Source organism: Haemorhous mexicanus, chromosome 1, assembly GCF_027477595.1.
Source record: "Haemorhous mexicanus isolate bHaeMex1 chromosome 1, bHaeMex1.pri, whole genome shotgun sequence".
NCBI classification, from domain to species: domain Eukaryota; kingdom Metazoa; phylum Chordata; class Aves; order Passeriformes; family Fringillidae; genus Haemorhous; species Haemorhous mexicanus.
This window is the reverse complement of record NC_082341.1, coordinates 30,967,768-30,988,228: the sequence shown is the minus strand read 5'-3', so window position 1 is coordinate 30,988,228 and position 20,461 is coordinate 30,967,768. Positions and strand designations below refer to the sequence as shown.

Below are 20,461 nucleotides of genomic sequence, written 5' to 3'. Positions count from 1 at the left end.
TTTCCAAATAAAGCCCTAGATTAAGGGCCACACCTTAGTATAATAGTGCTCTAACTTAATTTTGAAGTCTCATGTCATACTTCTAAGAAGTTAAATTTTTTTTGGTGCCAAATATTTTTTTTTGGAGAAGTATGATTTCTTTCAGGATCTGTAAGCTTGGCAGGACCCACTTGACACTGGAATGCTGAAGCAGCTGAATGCCAGCTTGATTTTTTTTTTCCTAAGCTCATGGGCATTTTTCCTCTGAAAATGTTGGCAACACCATTTTGTAGGAAAAAAACCCACATACTTGTAAGAACACAAAAGTAAAAAAAGTCTTCCTGTTTATGTAGAAATGCAGAATAGTGCTCTAAAAAAAAAATTAAAATGTTCTGTTTGCAATTATTGGTGAAGGATCACTAATGAAAATCATTGTTGCAGGCACTTTTGAAAATAGATTGCCAGGGATTAGTGGCACGTCTTACCCAGGACACCATCATCTTGACTTCAGCTGTCAAGCTTGGCAAAAGCTGGCGGGAGCTCGCGGAGAAGCTAGCCCGCCTCACAAAGCAGCAAATAGAGGCTTACGAAGTGCCCCACCACGGGAAAAATGGAGCAGTGGCTCTGGAGGTAAGGGGCTGGTGTAACAGCACGTGCACATTTCCTCCTCTGCACAAACACAGCCAGGGACCTTCCTTCTTCCCAGTTTTGCAGGCTTTTTTCCTTTTGCACTGTCCAGTGAAGGTCTCAGTTCCTGTCTTGAGCTTCAGGGCTAGGTTCAATCCTTTTTTATTGTCCTGTCCGCTTGTTAACCTCACTCACACCTCTGCTGTCATTTCAGACACAGTGAGAAGGACCAGCTGGTCCTTGCAGGAGCCACTTCTAATCACATTCTGTACAGCTTTTGCTATTTCCAAAAAAGGAAGCTGACTTCTATCATTAATACTTTTCTGTGCCAGTGTAACACTTTGTATCATTTGGCTTAAGTAGCATGAGAAGAAGTTGGAAGCCCTGACACCAATTTTACTTCTGATGTATGAAGATGGCAAACCTATGCTTTAAGTTTGTAGTTTGTCAGGTAGATCATGGAGTTTTTTTTTTTCCTTTGTAAAGCATCTTTCTTGTAGAGAAGTTTGAGCTTTGTAAAAAAGCCAATTTATCCTCTCAGATGTATTTTAGTGCATACAGACCTAAGGAGAAATTTAGATGCCTAATTAAATCTCTAGTGCCATTTGAGGTGACCAGAGATACTCGTGGCATCCTTGCAATGTCAGATATGGCACAAGATATGGCACAAGACTTGGGGCAGACCCTTGTCCACATTTCTGAGCTGAGGGTCAGCCTCTCCTCCTGGCATACCTTTGCCTGGGCAACCAGGTTACTCGCTCCCTTCTCTCCTCTAACACCAAAACATGCAGTAGCTCCATTCTTTCCCACAGAGTTATGTGCCAATGACTTCTAGGCTCCAGACTGGCTTTTGCTCTGAAAATCCCTTTTTTATGAGCATTGCTGAATGATCATTCTGACTTCAGAGCTTACATTCAGGCTTGACTCTCCCTCTGCCTAGACCATCATCTCCTGATTATTGCAGGTAATGTAAATGATCCAGACTGCATTCCCTCTCCCTCACCTCTTAGTGCCAAAGGAATTGCTATTTCCCATTCACAGGTTCACAACTACTCAAGATAATTTTTTCCTCCTTTTTCTATTTTCCTGCAGCTGATTCTACTTATTCCCTGCCAAACCTATCCTTTCCACTCCTTTCCACTGTCTGAATCAGTGCATCTGTCATCTTGTTTTCATTTGCTTGGTGAAAACTACCAAGATATTTCTGCTCTAATCATGAACTACTACCTCTTATTGCTTTTGAATGCTCTGCTCTCCCTCCCCAATCAATACTTGATCAAAATTCTACGTGTTTGCTCATGTGCTTCTGCACTTTTCAACAACATTATCTACATAGTTGTTGTTTGCAATCACTGCCTCCTTCTCAGATCCAGTTTTCTCTTTGAGCTATTTTGTATGTTTTTTTTTCTTTTATGGGTACTTCAGTCTGGAAGCACCTTCGTCCAATTTTTTCTCATAAAATTATCAGCCTTTCCAATCCCATGTCTACTCTCTTGGTTTTTCTTTTTTACTGTTAGGCAGTGGCTTGTCTGATTTCCTACACTTTTGTTTTAGTACTGAGCTTTCTGTGTTTGGCTAACAAACCCCCAGCTTTCTGCAGAAGGAATTATTAACATGAACAATATACAACTCTGCTGTTCTCCATGTTGCTTGGGAATGTTTCCCCTTTGCTGATAGACAGTAGAAATAAAACAATCTTATAACTGTTTTTCCAGCATCATGCCTATTTATTTTTATATTAAGAAATTTTTTAAATAAACACTTTGCTTTGAATGGGTTTTGATTTTCCATGAAGCCTATCTTCTACCTCATACAATCACTCATTTGTTTTCAAGAGTTGTTAAATTATTTTTATGGCAAACCATCCAGAAAATTCTCTGCGTTTCAGTGACAATGTCTGCTGACAAAACAGTGCATTCAAATTTATCATAAATAAAAGCCTATAATACAGTACACTCTATTTTTTTTTTCAGAGAACATTCAACAAACAATTAAAGATCAGAATTTTGCTGTATTTCTGTGTCATTTCTCAAAGATTATTCTGGGCTTATGGAGGATTTATTTGATTTGGGTGAGCTTTTTAATTGTGCTTGCCCACATGGGTGTGAATTCAAAGCACAAGGTTTTTAGCGCTGGTGTCTCATGTGATCACTCAGTATCCTCAGTGTCCTCTGAACCTAACCCAAATTTCAGTACTTTCTAGTGGATATCAGTGCTTTCTTCTGACCTTTAACTTTGCCACTGATAGTAGTTTTTGGCCTTAAAACCTGAAACCCAGCAAACTTGGGGGAGGTTAATAAGTTTTGACTAGCTATTGAGGATTACATAAAAATATTAACTAGTTCATTCCCCACCAAGGGTTGTTCCATCATCAGGAGAATTGATTGGTTAAAAAATATTTCTGCTTTTAAACTTCATATTTTTCTTGGTGGGAGAAATCTTGCAAATGATCACAGAGGCAGCTTGAGGTACCTACAATGGGTGCATAGACTATGAAGCATTTTTCATCAGTAAATTCCAAATCACTTTGCAGTGGATGTAGGTGTTATTATTGCATACTCAGCAGGGAGAGTGGGAATGAGGGAAAACTCATGCACACAGCTGAGATGAGACTTGACCAGGATGCTGCAGTGATTTAATGTTTTGCCTGAGATTCTGCTTTGATACAATTCAGGAATTTTGAATGCAATTCAGTTCACCCATTGCATTAGAGTACGTGGATATGGAGGAGAATCTGCCTTAGAACCACTGCTGTGTTTGCAGTACTAGTTTAATGTGATGAGTGTGTAGAGTATTGCTGAGTTAATTATTCATAAATGGTGACCAGTTTGCAAAGTTTTTGATCCCTACATTCTCCGTTTTCTTCTTTCTTTCTTTTCTTTTGCCTTAGTTAAAAAAAAAAAAAGCAAAACAGTTGTGCATGATTAGAGGAAATCAAAGTTTGTATTTAAGGATATTTCAGCGAATTGTCTTATTACAAAGTCAGACTGACCTTCAGCATAAGGCAAAGCATAACATCTTTTCCTATGCATTGTTTTATCACATTCTAGTGAAGACAGAAGACTGTCCCCTCATTCTTTAAATATCCTGGTTTAATAGGAATGTAAGAAAATGAAGAAAGAGACCCAGAAAGAGGTCAGAAGAGAATTTCAGGAGATACCAGTAGCAGAATTTCAGAAGATACCAGCTTCTCTTGTTGGCTACTTTGGCTATCAAGCTAAAAATAAGAATACAGAAACTTTCTAGACCCAACATAAATGCAACAGTATTGACATGATTTAGTTAATTAAGATATGTTATAATATATAATATTTACAGTAGTATATTAAAAAAACTATTTTCAACTTAGCCTCTCTAAAAAACCCCAAAAGAATTCATCAATCTCCTTCTTCCCACCTACCACCGATGTAGTTTTCTCTTCTTCTGTAAACTTATGATTATGACTTAAGATAGACTTGCTTAAAGGAAATATTAGGAACTATTCATTTGGGAAAATGATGATATCTTTCTCTCCTGTAGTCCTAAAATAAAAAAATTCACTGAGAGGACAGGCACATTTTTATTACTTAAACTCAAGGTAGAAACCAGACTAATCAGACGGTGAGACAGTAAGTTTAGACTAGACTAGACTAATGAGACTGTGAGGCTGTAAGTCTAATGGGGTTTTTTTTCCATTTGGGTATGGCAGCAGAATTTGAGGGAAATGTTCACATAAACAATGACAGAATCAGTCTTGGGTAAGCTGAAAGATAGCCCAAAAATATGGAGAAAAGTTCAGACCTATGAGCAAAGAAATTCTCCTCCTACTCAGTTCCTCCAGGGATCAAGTAAATAAAGCTTAAATTAAGGAAGTAAAGCTTTATGTTGTGTACTGTTTGTAAATTAATAAGATAATATTGAGGAAATAACCAATTTTCTTCAGAATTATCCCTCACAACCATAAAAACTGGGGTTTTTTGATAAAAGAGGAAAAGATGCTAAAAAAACCTTCAACTTCCTGATCACTTTTGTGAGTGTGTATATATATAAATAAAAAAATCATCAGTCCATATACCTTTATTACTATGCATAAGTATGTTCCTGTTAAAACAGTGAATGACAGAACCTTTTTGGAGAGTCATGGGTTTCTTTGTGGATTTGTGCATCATCCCTGCAACCCTTAACTCAATTGCTGTTTGCATAACCTTTATTGCCAATAAGGAGAGGGAAACCAGAATTTTGATTGCCCAAGTAACATTTGGAAAAGCAGTAACTGGGAAAATAATTATTTTGTTTGTTAACTGAGCAAGTTCACTCAGCACTTTGAAAGATAAAAGTCCAGCTTGGTATCTGAATCATGCTGCTATAACTTAATTAATGTAGTTAGACCAATGACAAATTACCCTGCTAAGGATTTGCTCCATTTGTTTGACATAAACCAAATGAGTAATAGTTTGAAAAACAAAAAAAGCACTGGTAATCTTTTAATTTCTTTTGTTTCTTGCAGAAAAATTTTTAAATTTTATGTCTTCATAAAAATTTATAAAAGATTTTGACTTCCCTGTTTTAGAGTGTTTGGATGCTTTTCCCCCTTTTTAAAAAATAGATTTTAAGGATAAATCATGTTATAATCATGAATCATTGAGGTTGCAAAAGACATCTAAGATCAGCTAGTCAGATGATCTAGTTAACCCAGCACTGCCAAGTCCACCACTAAACCATGTCCCTAAGTACCTATGAGTGATTTAAATACCTCCAGGGATGGCGACTCAACCACTTCCCTGGGCAGCCTGTTCCAATGCCTGGCCTACCTTTTAGTGAAGAAATTTTTCCTAATATCCAATCTAAATTAATTAAGGGGACTTCATTCTGCTCCCCATCCTTGTTTTCCTGCTCAGTGGAATGGATGCCCAGAGAGCAGCTGGTCTGGGTATTTAAGCCTGAGGCAAGGAAGGCATTAAGTACCTCAACCTTTCCCTCATCCTTCACCACAGTGTTGCCCCCGTATCTAATAAAGGTTGGAGATTCTCCTTAGCCTGAGGATGCTTTTTAGAAGCATTTTTTATTGTCTTTTATGGCAGTAGCCAGATTAAGTTTCTGCTGCTGTTAGAAAACATTTCTGTAAGGTAAAAAGCGTGTTTAAAATTTCCAGGCTGAGTAGAAGGACTGTAGAAGGTTGATTAATGGGGCACTAATCATCAAAAGCACAACCAAATAGGGAAACTGTTGCTGGGTAGTCTTGGTTTGAAAAGAGAGCTGTCTGCTAAGGAAGGCAGGAGCCTTCCTTGAAATGGAAAACATAAACCCCCTCCCTCCAAATTATTAAAATTTTGAAATTAGGAGGATCTCAGGCAAAGATTTGGGAATAGGAAGAACAGTTCTTTACTAAGAAAATTAAAAATGCCAATGTAATAGTACAAAAAAGAAAACACAGACAGAGTCAGAATATGACCTGACACCCTGTTGGTCAGGGTGTTGGTAGCAGTCCTGTTAAATGCTATCTGCAGTCCTCCTGCAGTGACAGGGGTGGTTCTGTTGGAGCAGTGATCCTGTAGAAGGGTGTAGTTTTCCTCTGAATAGATGGGTCTGGTCTTCCTCTGGGAATCCAGCGGAGAAGAAAGCTACTCTTCTAGGAATCCAGTGGGAAAAAGCTGTCTCTGATGCTCCAAATCTGATTATATTCAGGTAGGAATGCTTGACTCCTCCCTCTGGGGGGAGCTTCTCACAATGGATGATGAAATTTATCAGTCATGCAATGACACTCGATGGCCCATTAACAGAAGATATCTCCCCAGAGAGGTGGATTGGTTGTGGAAGAGATAAAGAAAACTGCCCAATTAACAGAAGATAACTGGCACACCTCTAACAGATGGCAAATAGAATACACACCCCCAGCCTAAGACATGGGTGTATGCACTGCAAAAGATGAAAAGTATTTTCCTTCCACTCTTGCTCTTTGACTTATAGTTTCAGACAAGGATCAATTTTGACTTGGTGATAATTGTCTGAATGAAGAGTTTATCTGTCATTTACCTCTCTGAGAATTTGATTTTAATAGAAATAACATAAATAAGATTTATATAAAAATGCCTCTTTTTGCAAAGCATTTCAGCATGCCTAGAGATTAAACACTTATTTTTTCTTTTCTTTTTTGTGACTTTTCAACTATTTAGCATTTTTTTTTCTCAATAATTAAATTTCTGCCACTATTTTTTTTCCCCTTTATTTTCAGATGATGTGGAAACCTGCATATGACTTTCTCTACACTTGGGCTGCCCATTATGGAGATGGTTACAGGGATGTCTTACAAGACCTGCAATCAGCCTTGGATAAAATGAAAAACCCAGTAACAAAACAGTGGCGAGAGTTAACTGGAGCTCTGATTCTTGTAAATTGCATGGAGGTGTTAAGAGCAAGTGCCTTTTCCAAAATGGAGGAAGAGTAATGGACATAATACATTTTTGGAAAATCTTTTAGGAAACTATACCACTGTGTAGAGTTTATCTGTGTGCTTATGTTTCGGAGATACTTGTAGAGAATGACAGAATGAAGTTTGTTTTAACTGAGCTGATGTTGGGTCTAGCCCGATGGTTCTCAGCTACAGATTGCCAGAGCGTGCTAGTGGCTTCTGAGTAAATAAGAAAAGAATGGGGAATTAAACTAATGAGGTCAACAAAAATGACTTGTATTCTATGGGATATTTTCTAAAAGGAGCTGTTTCTGATTGCACTGACTTCTACGAAGAGATCAGTTTAAAAAACAGAACTATTCATGAGGGAGTTCAGCATGTGGAGCCTAGGTTTACATTGTTTTCAGTGAAGTATTAAAATCTAAATATTTAATACATTTAATGTTTGGTGCTCAAACCCCTCAGCTCTAATTCAGTGGGTGCAGGTTAGCTTACAAAAAAACCTTTAAGATTTTTTCATCCTCATCTGGGACAAAACTAATCTAATTGTCTCACCACAAAGGAATTCAACAGTTCCTGGAAAAATAGGTGTGTGCTGCACACACTCAAAAAATAGGTGTGTGCTGCACTTTTCCAAAACAGCTTCTGGTATCTATTTTAAAGACTCAAGAGAGACAGAAGATAAAATCTCAAAACCGTTTGGTTTTGATTTATTTGTTGATGCAACTCAACAGGGTTTTGTCTCTTTTCATATTTTTGTTAGTTTATATTTCTGCCATTTTTTTCTACATTCTGCTGAATGGAAATTACAGAAAATTCCAGAAGCCTTCTTTATGCACACTGTCCATCCCTCTGATCATTTCCATAGTCCTTCCCTGTTGCTTTTAGGTAAGTACAATAGGGAAGGAGACTTTGTAGGTACAAGGACTGGAAACAATTCATACCCGCATCTGTTGATTGTTTTCTTCTACCTCACTGGATATGGAAGATGACTTATTTTCTCAAAAAAAGTTAACAGTGGAGTGCTTTTAAGATTAATTTATTTGTGGAGCAATTAATTACAACTAGTCATATGTTCTAAAAAGAACCCTGCTTAGATTCTACCAGTAAAAATCTTCCAATAACTGAGTAGCTTATTATAAGTACAGAAAATACAGGTTGAATAATAGTTACAGGCTGAGAAAATTTTTTAATAAAATTTTTAATGTATTAAATATATTTTTAGATAAGTGATAGATTTAAAGGTTAAATCCATTTTGCGCTCCTTTGATCAACATTCATTCAGAAACATCAGCAGATACACAAGACAACCAGTTGAAAAGATAATTGGCATTCTGCCATCACTTGTGGTTGACAAGACAAAGCCAAATTCTTTCAAGAATAGCAAAATACAGCACTTCAGTCCAGAAACTGCGCTTCCTCTGTTGTCTTAGTTTATTTCTGCTAAGGGAGGTTTTGTGACTCTAAGTAAAACTACATTTAGACATTTTTCTTCCCCTCTCCTTTCCTCTAACCTTTTTCTTTTCCACTTTCATTAAGCTTTCCCAATGTATCCATAGCTCAGGAAGGGGGCTGAGGAAGGAGTACTTGCCAGGATAATAGGTAAATTCATTCACCAGAAGGTCCTCTAGCATCAGGGCATTTTCTGAATTAGTATGCATACAAGTTATCTGTCTTCAGAGGACTTGCCCTTGGTTTGCAGGACAACGAGGAATTCAGTCCACAGAGCACTATCTGCTGTTGCTGATCAAGGAAAGGTAGAGAAAAAGGAGCCAGATTATCAAAGCTCCCTGCTGTTTCAGGTGCCAGCACCGATTTTATATCTTTCCCCACAGAGTTTTAAGAAGAGCTGCAGAGAAAATAGAAATTTCTCTTGTGATCTGCGCTTCAGTGCAGAGACAGCTTGTCCTTCCTTCTGCAGGTAGTGAAGCCCCTGAAAGATGAGAAAGTAGGTTGTCCCACTCTTTTGTGCTGCTAGGTAAGGAAAAGGTATAAAATATGTTAAAAGATGTTTTTAAATGTAAAAAAGACACATGCAAATATTGGAGTATAAAATGTTAAGAACTAATACAAACTTGCTGAGATTTTTTTTTAGGTTTCCTAGACTGCTTCTGCTTCTACCTTAGACCCTGCTCTTAGCAGACTGTGAAACCTGAACAGGATTTTGTAGTGGTGCAAGAGGTCGCACGCCAAATCAACTTAAAACCTCAGGGAAATATACTTTTTCCTTCCTCAGAGCTGAAATACCAGAGGAGATCACAAAGCAAATCTTTCAGCTTCACTCGGTTGTCTTACTATCTGCTTTTCATGCATCCAAGCAGGCTATGTTCCCTTGCTTAAAGCCCTGTTATGTCAATTTTTAAAACCATTTTCCTTTCACTTTTTTCCCTCTTTTGTTAACCTGGCTGCAACAGCTAAGCAACTCAGCTTGCATCTGCTTCTGAAAGTGAGACTGTGCTTCCATCCTTTTCTTCCACATCTTAATTTCTTATCTTTAGTAAATGTGTGTTTACTTTCTTTTTCAAAAGGACATGTAGTAATTTCTTTGTTCAGTCCTGTGTTTTTCTGTTATGAATACCAGTCAAAAGAGTGGGAAAAGCTACCAGAATTCCTAATGGCACAAGTCAACTGAATATAAATATAAAGGACAAGTTGCCTAAAGCCATTGAGGCTGAAGGAAAGCCCATCCCAAGAAGGTAGTCAGTGGTCATGGTCTCAGGAAGAGAAGAGCCTAGGGATCAGAGGATGTTGCCTGTAGCTCTCATGGCCAGGCCCTTTGCACTGAAAGCTTTTTCTGTCCTGAACAAGAGTTGAATTTGGCCCAGCAAATTTAGCAAATATTGACTCAGTGAGTCAGTGCTCTCCTTAGCTTGCAGAATTATGCAACATGTCCTCCACGTATATTTCTTTAAAAGGAAATTTATATCTGCCTGCAGTTGTGCTGTATTCCAGGGCCTTTGACTGCTGGTTGCTAATTGCACTCCCATTACTGCTTTAAGCTTCTGCTCATATGAATGAAATGTGCACTCGTGCAATATGCTGTTTACTTTAGCAGCCCACACTGGATATATTTAAAAAAAAAGGTATTAAAACCCCATATTTTATTTAGTGGTCTAGTATTCAGAACCACAAAATGCCAGCTCAGAGTGAAAGCAGCTGCACTCAACAGCAACACACAGCTTGGAGCACATGGCTTAGGTAAACATGCTCTGTTCTTGACCTTTTTTCTTTTCCTCCCACCCTGTCAAGAGAGAACAGCTTTCCCATGAGCCTGCACACATACTTTCTTGTGTTTCTTCAAAGTGAGATGAGATTAACAGCTCCTTGGGAGGAGACAAGGGAAAATACCAGCCGCTGGTCCTTGCCTTAAATGACCCTCTGTTTCCACGTTTCCTAATTTCTTTGTGTAGAAAACAGCTGTGTCAGCCAGTTCCATTTTCCTTTGAAGTTGTAGGCAGAAAACCCCTTTATCCTTCCTTCATCCTTCTATTCTCTGAATAGGTGTTTCTTAAACAAATGAGCAAATGAAATTTGTGAGCGCATCTGTTGCTTTACAATTCCACCTACCCATGAAAACTGGAATAATGGTTCCCTTGGTTGAGAGCATCTGAGTGGGGCAGACACCTTCCATGGTGGGCAGTGGCAAGGAAAACCTGTCACTCACACTCAAAAAGCTGTTTTTTCAGTGAAGTTGGAAGCCATTCATCTTGCAGTGCAGAGGGTTCATGCCATGTAATGACACAGTGCAGTGACATATTTCTGAATTAATAACAGTCAAGGTTGGAGAGAAAAGGCATATTATTCCTCCTCAGAAGTTCCAGCCCTCCGGTTGGGTTTGGGGAAGGGTTCAGTTTCTTAGGTTTCACTTGCTTTTTTTGGAAAGCAGAGGTGTAGGAAAGGAAAAGGAAGTTTCTTTTAAAATGTAAGTAAAGGGCTACTCCCCAAGCCAGGCTCCAGGCAGCAGGCTGGATGCCAAGACCAAGCTAAATGTTATGGGGTGTTCTTTGTGGAATTTTCTAGGGGAGACAATGGGAGGAGGCACCAGGCATCTTTCTTCCTACTGAGAACAGAAAAATGTGGAGGAGCAGACAAGTGTTTATTAGGTAATTTTTTCATGACAAAGACTGTTTTTCACAAATCCTTTCTGTAAACCTAAGCTGTGGGGAAAACAAACACTAAGCAGTTCCAAAGGAGCAACTCAATTTTGTTGTGTTGAGCTGACTCTAAAAACCTACTCCTAAAGTATCTCTGGGCTCAATAAGTGATCCAGCTGACAATGACCTACTAAAAAACAAAGGCAATTATGTGGAACTGCAGATGGCAATGCTATTTTCCCATCTAAAGTCAGGGATCCTGCTTTTTCATCATCTAACAGCTTGTTCAGCTATGGTCAGCTGTACCAATCAGGGATATAAAGCTATGCTGTTTTGTTGTGCTTGTGTCATAGATATGAAGTTTTCCTGTGAAAAGATGGGAGTAAAATACAGAACAAAGGGCTGTATTTCCCACCATGGCCAGGAACAGACTGTAGTAAATTATATTCTTCACATTAGTGTGAGACACCGTTAAATTCTCTGGCAAGGCCCTAGAAAAACTGTAGATAAGTAAAGGAAATGTTAGTACAGTGTGAGTGATAACCATTGTTCTTGAAAGATATGTTGACAATAAATATCTACAGACACTATGGGATATTCAAATAACTTGTGATTATTCTTAGTAAAAAAAAGTGCCATTTTCTATTTCTTGCCAATGTATATATATATGTAGATATGTAGATATCTATTTTTTTAGTTTACAGTATATATTTTTAAACAAAATAAACAAAATTATGTTGTCCACTGGAATCTCTTGAGAATTTTATTTTGGTTTTGTAAGACTAAGAAGAGCAGAGGAAGAGGTCATGAGGTAAAAGAAAATGGTTCGGTAAATACCAGGAAACGAGCAATGTTTTTACACACATTTCTCTTCATTTATAAATCCTGTGTGTTAAAGAGATGAATGCACACTCCTCTTACTGTGTTCATAAGCAAAAATAGTTTGCTGATATTGCTTCCAGAAACAGAATTATCTCACTTTTGAGAAGAGGGAAGTCTGTGGATGTTGCGGTGAAAACCAGTGGGAACCATATTCTTCTTACAAGAATATGCTCTAATTTTTTTTTTCTTTTTTTTTTATTGGAGAATCTTGAATGTAAGTTCAAAAAGATAAATCCTCAATTGAAAAGGACAGTCAAAACTAGCACAAGCTTCTGAACCTTCCATAAAAAGAAATAATAGTGCTGATTAGTTTTTTAATTGAATTTTTTGTTTCAGTTTTCTCAAATCAAATTCTTATGATCCTTTCAGTGTAAGTTGGACAGAAACACAGCCTATATCTTAAATCTTAAATTTATGGTTCAGACTTAAATTTAAAGCTATGTATCAGGAGTTATTGTATGAACTGAAAGGTCAATTTACATAACCATTCTAAATCCCAGGTTTTAAAATGCAAATGAAGTGGCCTGGCAGGAATAGGGGTGGCAGCACAATAGTCCCTGGAGAGCAGACAACGATGAAGAGCATTCAGCTCCACTCCACACTTCAGAGTGTTAAACATTATGTTTGTGTTAAATTCAGTACAAGATCTAAAATACAGCCCTGTCAAGTACAATACCCTGAGAACAATGGGAATCGGAAGTGACAAGGGGGAGGTGAATATGCAATGACTGCTCAGTCTGTCTCATAAAAATGAAGTTATCAGGCAATGGGTTTAAAAATAAACAAAATTACCCTTTCATACAGTGAAGAATTGGGGAATATGTTGTTATGGGATATTGCTGAAGACAAAATCATACATAGATTCAAAAGAAAACCAGGAAAATTCACAGAGTCGCAGAGGAAAAAAAAAGTGCAGAGTGGATGTGGTGGTTTTTCTACAGCCACTGGCTTCATATAGAATGCAGAATTGGATACTGAAAATGCAGCAGGGAGAAATACTGTCTTCCACTTATGCTGTTTCTCACCATTTCCTCTAGAGACTGTGGGTCTGGAGTGGGCAGATGCCTCGTCTCACCCCACCCTTCCTGCACTCTTCACAGAATCACAGAGTCACAAGGTTGGAAGAGACCTTAAAGATCATTGAGTACAACCCATTCCCTGACACCACAACTAAACCATGGCACAGATTGCCACATCCAGTCTCCTCTTAAACATACCCAGGGATGGTGACTCCACCACCTCCCTGTATGTACTACATTCCAGTATTTTATCAGTCTTTCCATGAAAAACTTTTTCCTAATATCCAACCTATATTTCCCTTGACACAGCTTGAGACTGTGACCTCTTGTTCTGTCAGTTGCTGCCTGGAGAAAGAGACCCAACCCCACCTGACTACAGCCACCTTTCAGGAACTACCCTTTGACAACCATGGGACTCACATGGTCCTCAGACATCCCACAGGCTCCTTTCCAGCACCTGCCTCCCTTCTGCCCCAGTTCACACAACAGTTCCTCAATATATTTAGCAACAGCCGTGGCCCTTCTCCAGCTCTGTGGCCTTGAGTCCAAGAGCAGCTGGACTGAGCTGTGATCCTCTGACATGCTGCCTCTGGCAATGGGGTCACTGATGGGGGAGCACAGTTCTCAACTTTAGGCAGGGAGACATCAACCTAGCAAGACTCCTCAGGGCTGGCCCTGCTCCATGAACTTGCTTTTCTCTCAGGATCCAATGAAGGCTTATTTTATGCATCTGAGGGAAAATCATGAAGAGGAGAAAGAATGAGTGGGGGAAAGGTTTTTGAACAAAATTTAAGACAAGAAAGCTCACTTCTTAGCTTTACTCACAAGCAGAAAAAGTTATTATTAGAGTCTAAAGTGATTTCATATAATGCCACCCTCTGTTCTTCATACAAAAGGCTCTATTGCTATTTATAAAGGAACTTAAAAATACCAAACAGCCAATGGATGATTTAATAATGCTGCTTATAAAACTAATTGTGTGTAACTGAAAATCTCTCCCTGGGGTCCCATTTGCAGGAGGGTTAAATAGGATTATCAAATCTAAAAGAATAAAAAAGATAAAAAACTCCCGAAGCCCTGAAACCCCAGGAAGAAGGAGTTGGGACATTTTGCTGAATAAATTATAGACCTCAGTCATTAGTACCAGGGGATTATCTCATAGAAAGAGAAATTTGAATTGGTTTCATATGCCTGCAAGATTCTTTAAAGGTTTTAGGTCAGAAGCTTCATTTTCATACACACAAACAAGTCTTTTCACCTGGGGACCTCCAGCCAGCAGGATGACTTCAGTGGGAAGCCATTTACCTTCATGTCAGGGTATCAAACATAACAAACTACTGTAGGAAACTGAAGGGACCTTATCCTTTCCTCAATTTTTAGCTGCCTACAGAAGGCCTATATTGCTCCATAAAGCAAAAGTGGTGGTGTAGCTGAGATGAGAAGAATGAGAATGACCAGTGCAGATCCATGTGGAGACTGTCTGGTCCAATTTTCCTCCACAGGTCCTGGTTGGAAATGTTCAGGTCAGTCCCACGGAGGCACAGACCTCTTTGCAACCCATGCCACAAGCCTGCCTTCCCAGCCTTCTCATTCCCTCAAATCCTCTTGCCCCTCTTCCCAGAGGTGTCCTCTCCTCAGCTTGGCTGGCAGTCAGTCCTTACAGACCCCATTCCACCTCACACCTCAGCTGCTCTCCCTCACCCACTGCTCTGGGTTCTGGAAATGAGATCCCCATCTCCTCTGACCCCCAGTCCTCTGTGCTTTCTTCTTTCTCCAAAGCTTCTCCTAAGCTGGACAACCACTTCCAACAGCCTTAGCTGCCTGGGCTTTCTACCACCTGGAACACACCTCTGTGAGCTGCTCTCCAGCTCTTGCCTGCCCCATGCCCACCCCACCCCAGCCCTGCAGGTCCTTGCAGGTTGGTCACAAAACCTGTGTTACCTGTTGCTCCATCTCTGGTCAGCATGCTCTCCCATTAGCACCACAATGGCTGAGCACAGCCCTTGGTTTGGCTCTGTGCCCACGAATAGGCTTCAGGATCCAGCCCCTGATGAGACTAAGAACATGAACACAGGCTGCCTCAGCCAAAAAATCTGCCCACAGATGACTTTGAAGGCAAGAGAGCTGAATATATCCAGACAAAAATCAAAAGAAAGCACAGAAATGTGTTAGCTGTGTCCTTTAATGGACAGAAACCAAAGATAAAATATGAATTTTGACCCTAGGCTAAAAACACTTTCTCACAGCTTTTTTGTTCCTTGCTATTTTATACATTTTTAATTAATTAAGCAAATATATTTAGGACAAACACCTTAGTTAAGGCCAGTATCTGTTTAATGCAAGGACTTCAACCTTAAAAGACAGCTTTTGTCCTTTTAAAGACTTCTAACAAGTAGGATTTTACTTTGGAGATCAGGTTGCATAAAGGTGAGCTCTGCTGGCACAGAAACTCAGCATGTTAATCTAAGAACAACGCTGACAGACTTGTGTTTCTACAGAAATTTTTCACCAGAGAACGGAAATATAACAAAAGACACAATAGACACAATAATTAAAACTACTACAAGATATTAACAGCTAGTCAACACACTTCAAGCCCCACAAATTTCAAGTCCTCTTCAGTTTATTTTTGCCTGCTTTAAAGCAGGTCTGGAGAGGAGAGGAAGGTAAAAGAGGAGAGAGAGGAAAAAGAGAAGTTACTGTTACTCAAATGATAATGATTGTTAGCTATTTGTACCACATCAGTGGCTGGTTTGAAGCTGAAGATCGACTGTTCAGTGATCTCCAGTAATGAAAAGGGAGAAAAAGCACAAGAAGAAAAGTGAAGCTAGGAAAACCTTTTTTCAAGGTCACACAAAGGATATCTCCAGGACCTTTCCAAACTCTTTCTCAGGCCTTATCCATTGAGCACTGCTACCTTCATAGTTATGTGGATTATCATGAAGCTGTATATTAAGAAATACTCCTGGTTTTGCACAACAAGCTTCATGGGTTCTTCCAGGAGCATTTGCAGGCTATTCAGAGTGTTTAGGTTTTTGTCCTATAAACAGACAGATATTCTTCTCTCAGTCAAACTGTGGGCATCCTCTGCACATGAGATCTAGGCATCTCACTGCACTGGAGAAAGTACCCTCCAGCTGACTGCTGGTCACTCCTGGGAGGGTCACTGATACCTCACCACATGCAGTTGTGGGATGAGGCTTTAGGGCAGAGCAGCTAGCCTGCATTGCAACTGTAGGCCAAAACCTGTGATGAACTGAAAGATTAGCTAGGTAAGAGATGCTTTTAGTCATATACTAATGGACATCTAAATCAGGACGTTTTGGTAGAAACCCTGACTGCTGTACATCTTTTATTTCAGGCTTCTCAATGTAAATGTGGACAGTAATAATAAAAACTGGGAAATATCTTTAGCAGAAAAAGAAACTCATAGAAAAGTCTCCCTGTTTCTGTGTAGTAGTCAGCTGTAAGTAACATCAGAAACTGTGTAACGCCAAATCAGGAAGCTTATCTTAAGAAAAGACAGCACTTAAATAATCCAGATGTCTTTTCTACATAATGCCAGGTACATCTCCAGAAAGGGCAGCAGTGAGATTTTTGATCACTTTTAATCAATTAAATATTATTTCATATTTTGCCATTCCCAAAGGGAACAGCTTTCTTGTAACTGTATTATTTCAGATGAGCTTTTTCTAGCAGACTGCCTCTTTCAAACAAATATCATTGATTATAGGAAAATACCATCCCAGGCTACTTAAATGAGAATCTGGACCCACCTACAAGTCTCCAAATAAGGTACTGGCTTTGCATAATTTTTTCCCTTCAAATCCAACTACTTTTATCCTAAGGAATACCCATTAACTTAGAATAGTGCTGCTAGGTCTCTCTTTTTCTAATTAAGGCAGAAGGGACACATTGAAAGATGTTTACAAGCAAAAGATGATTTGGATGGCTGTATTATGTGCAGCAATAATAGTTTTCATTGTATATGAATATACCTATGTAACAACAGTGGCCTGTATTCTGGTGGCTTTCTGTCACCAAACAATACAGTTTTAGGACTGTAGTCTTGAAAATGCTGGCAAATTGCCCCACCAAATGCCACAATCTTTCTCTGTACTTACCTATATTAAATGGCCTATACCACAAATTACCAGGGAACTTTTTTTTCTTTTTTTTTAGAAAAGGTACTTAAAAATCTGAATTGTCTCTTCCCCCATTCTCCCTCCTTTTCTGTGCGCAAGGATGAAGCATTTGGTACACAGTACAAGGAAACATTTTTGTGGGAGGTATTTATTGAAATGCTGGCAGCACATGACTAAGATTATAATGAGCACAAAAGTGCTTACACAAATGCTAAGAGGCAGCCAGCACAGTACAGAGTAATAAGCAGAAAAATAATTGCTGAGGTTAGTTAGAGTTCCTGTATGCTGTTATTAGTTATGGCCCCCCTAAATTTTGCAAAACAGCTTGACAAAACAAAATGAATACTGATGTCAGCCATTGTCTCAAGTCACAGACTAATAAAAACCAGAGTGATTCTTTGTCATTCTGGAGCTTTTTCTCTTTCCTATGTTTCATTTAGTGGAAAAGCCTCATAGTTTCCATGCATGAATGTAATAATAGAAAAATATGGATTCCTTTTTCTAGCTTTGTTTGATTCATATACAGTTCTGGAAAACATTTTCCTGTAGCTGGAACTCTCCTCAAAAATCCCCTGAGCACAATACAGTAACCATACTCTGGCTTGGATTATTTTTCCTGTGCTCCTATTTGTCATTAGCTTAATCATAGAAAGAGAGGATCATAGGAAAATTTAAAATTTTTAGGTAACTATGAAATACCTCCTGAAATTAAAGCAATGGTATTCTAATTCAGTCTTCAGAATTCTTTCATTTTTTTCTTTAGTATGATCATTGGGTTCTCTTTTTTGGCTTTTGGTTGGTTTGTTTGGTTCTGTATTGTTTACAGACTGCTTTAATTTCCCCCACTTCACTGCCATATTAACATCAAGACTCATTAAGATTACTTTGAAGGCGACATATAACACTATAACTGTGTTTCATTACTCTTCTACTATAGCTAAACCTATTTCAGCCTCTGACACATCTTGGCTATTGATGTAAACACTGAAAAAGCCTGTGGAGGATTGTAGTCTGATGCTGATAGGACACAGCTGAAGGTCAGGAGATAATTTAGACCAATGTATTTAAAAGATTTTATTACTGTGCTATTTGTAGTAACTGATCCAGAAACAGGCAGAATCAGTACTGTTATGCTAAGCACTGCATAAAGTCAGAGCAAAAAGCAGTTGTCAAGATCTCCTTGAAGCAGCCACAGAATTCAACTGTAAAGGGCACAGAGATGCTTTTCATCTCTGCTGAAAGGTCACAGATGTCCACTAATTTACAACTGCCATAGTCCCTTTGGTCAGGACTGGCTTTTAAATACCATTAGCCATCTGATTCTGCAACAGCAGTTTGAGAACCATGGATTTCGTTCTCTTGCAAACAAGGAATTTGCACATTAATATTCATGATTGACAGCACAGGACAAGTGAAAGTGACTGACATGAAATAAAGAACTGAAAATCACATGTTCTAGCCACCGTACCAGCCATTTCTTGCACTGGCTCCTCCTGTGATGTTTAATAGACAGCAGTCAGTTGACAATTCAGACTGACCTAAATACCTTGGTTTGAGCACTATCAGTGTGTCTGCTCTCATTATTCCCATGTCCAAACTCACAGTGCTGGCAGTAGAAATTATCAGGAATAACAATCTGGCTCAGTCATCTGCCTAGGTCAGTTTCCAGAGCTGCCTGCTTCACTGACTTCTGTGAGTTTCTGCTGCAGGAAAACTGGGGTCCAAACATGAATCTCACTGTCTTGCTGCAGCATGAATTGTTTTCATGGTCACCACCTTCCACTGGAAGAAACTTCTTTCACACAGCTGTGGTGCTAGGTCTTTAACTGGTCTGAGGAGCTGGAAGAGAGCTCTCACTTCACAGATCCTCTGGAGGGACCCAGGGTGCTCCAGCACTGTTATGTAAGGAATGTCCTCCTGCTATTTTATTACCATGAAGTTTCACTTCATTCAAGGCAATTCAAGGTCAAATTCAAATGAAAGCACACATTCATGTAAATCCAAAGTAGACAACACTGTTATACTTATTTATACAATACAGCTGCAAATTTGGGAGAAAAAAAAAAAAAAAAAGCAAACCCAGTGTTCTTAACAACACTTAAGAAATGAGAAATATCACTCCTTCTATATCTTTTATAAATATGGCCTGCTGTCACATCCTCCCAAGGTGCTGTGTGCCCCAAATTCCTGCTGCTAGAGTCAGTGATTAGACAGACCTTATCAGAGCACACTGTGTCATTGTGGGATGCTGACTTTTATGACCAGTCTCCTCTGCAATTATAAAGCATAATACATACACACACAACTTTTAAAATAATTTTTTAAAGTCTTGCTGGAAGTGTGCTTCAATTACAAGAGTGACAAAAAAGAGCTAACCACCCCCTTTGCCATCCAAATGAGAAGCAGGCTCTGAAGCTCTTTGGGAGCTGTGGCAACTGGCATCTGAATTTTACAGCAAAAGCCAGCAAGTGTTTGGAGACCCTTTGTAAATGGCTGGATGGTTTTGCCAAGCTGCTCTCATATGTTTGCCTTCTCCTGGGACATATACACCTGTGAGACAAGGTAACTACCTATAAAATGAGCCCATCTGATGCCAGCAGCAGGATGCCAAGAGCAGGGTAAACTGGTTATGGTTTAAAAGCAATGGCCCTAAGGAAAAAGCACTCTAATTATTTTTCATTAACACTATTTATTTGACTATAAGCTCTTTTCTTTTGAAAATATTCACTGATCATAAACTTCAAGTGCTGGGATCTTTTTCACTTTTCTTACATCTATATTGTAAAATTAGCTATATAAGTCTAAAATAGGAATTCAAAAATATAATGTTTACTTAACTGCCTGAAGTATATAGATTATGGTTCTCATGAAAGATAAAACAAGATCCACTGTGGAGATTGAGAAGAAAATAATGTCTCCACTTTTGTTTTTGACATCTGGGCCTCAGACTGAGTCTTTTTCACAGTTTTCTTATACCTTGGATGCTGAACATCTTTAGGTGTTTAATTCACTTTCTGTTATGGCATTTGCCAAATACTGAATAAGAGGAAAAGGTACTTCTTTCTCTTTTCAAACACATGCTTTTGTGAAGAGAAAAACCAGTAAAAATACAGAGCAATTTTCATAAATGTCCAGATGGGCATAATTTTAATATCCTTATTTAAGGACTTTGAATAGTGGTTTAGTTTTACATCATAAAATACCATTACAGTCAGCTGAGGGATGCCTATCTGTGCATGTGCTATTTGATCCCTGTAAGACTTCCCGGCCTAATTTTAATGGAAAGCAAGGGACAACATATTGTTTGCATATTGCTTATTCTAAATA

General features: G+C 38.8%; 1 protein-coding gene across 1 annotated transcript in view; it reads left to right on the top strand.

The window, feature by feature from the left end:
- Nucleotides 1-11,838, top strand: part of MACC1 (MET transcriptional regulator MACC1) — a 37,992-nt gene extending 26,154 nt beyond the window's left edge. The window contains exons 4-5 of the mRNA XM_059844423.1: nt 421-609; nt 6,818-11,838. Of these exons, the coding sequence (XP_059700406.1) occupies nt 421-609; nt 6,818-7,030 (402 nt within the window). The 3' untranslated portion in view covers nt 7,031-11,838. The remainder of the gene's footprint in view (nt 1-420; nt 610-6,817) is intronic.
- The last annotated feature ends 8,623 nt before the right edge of the window (nt 11,839-20,461 follow it).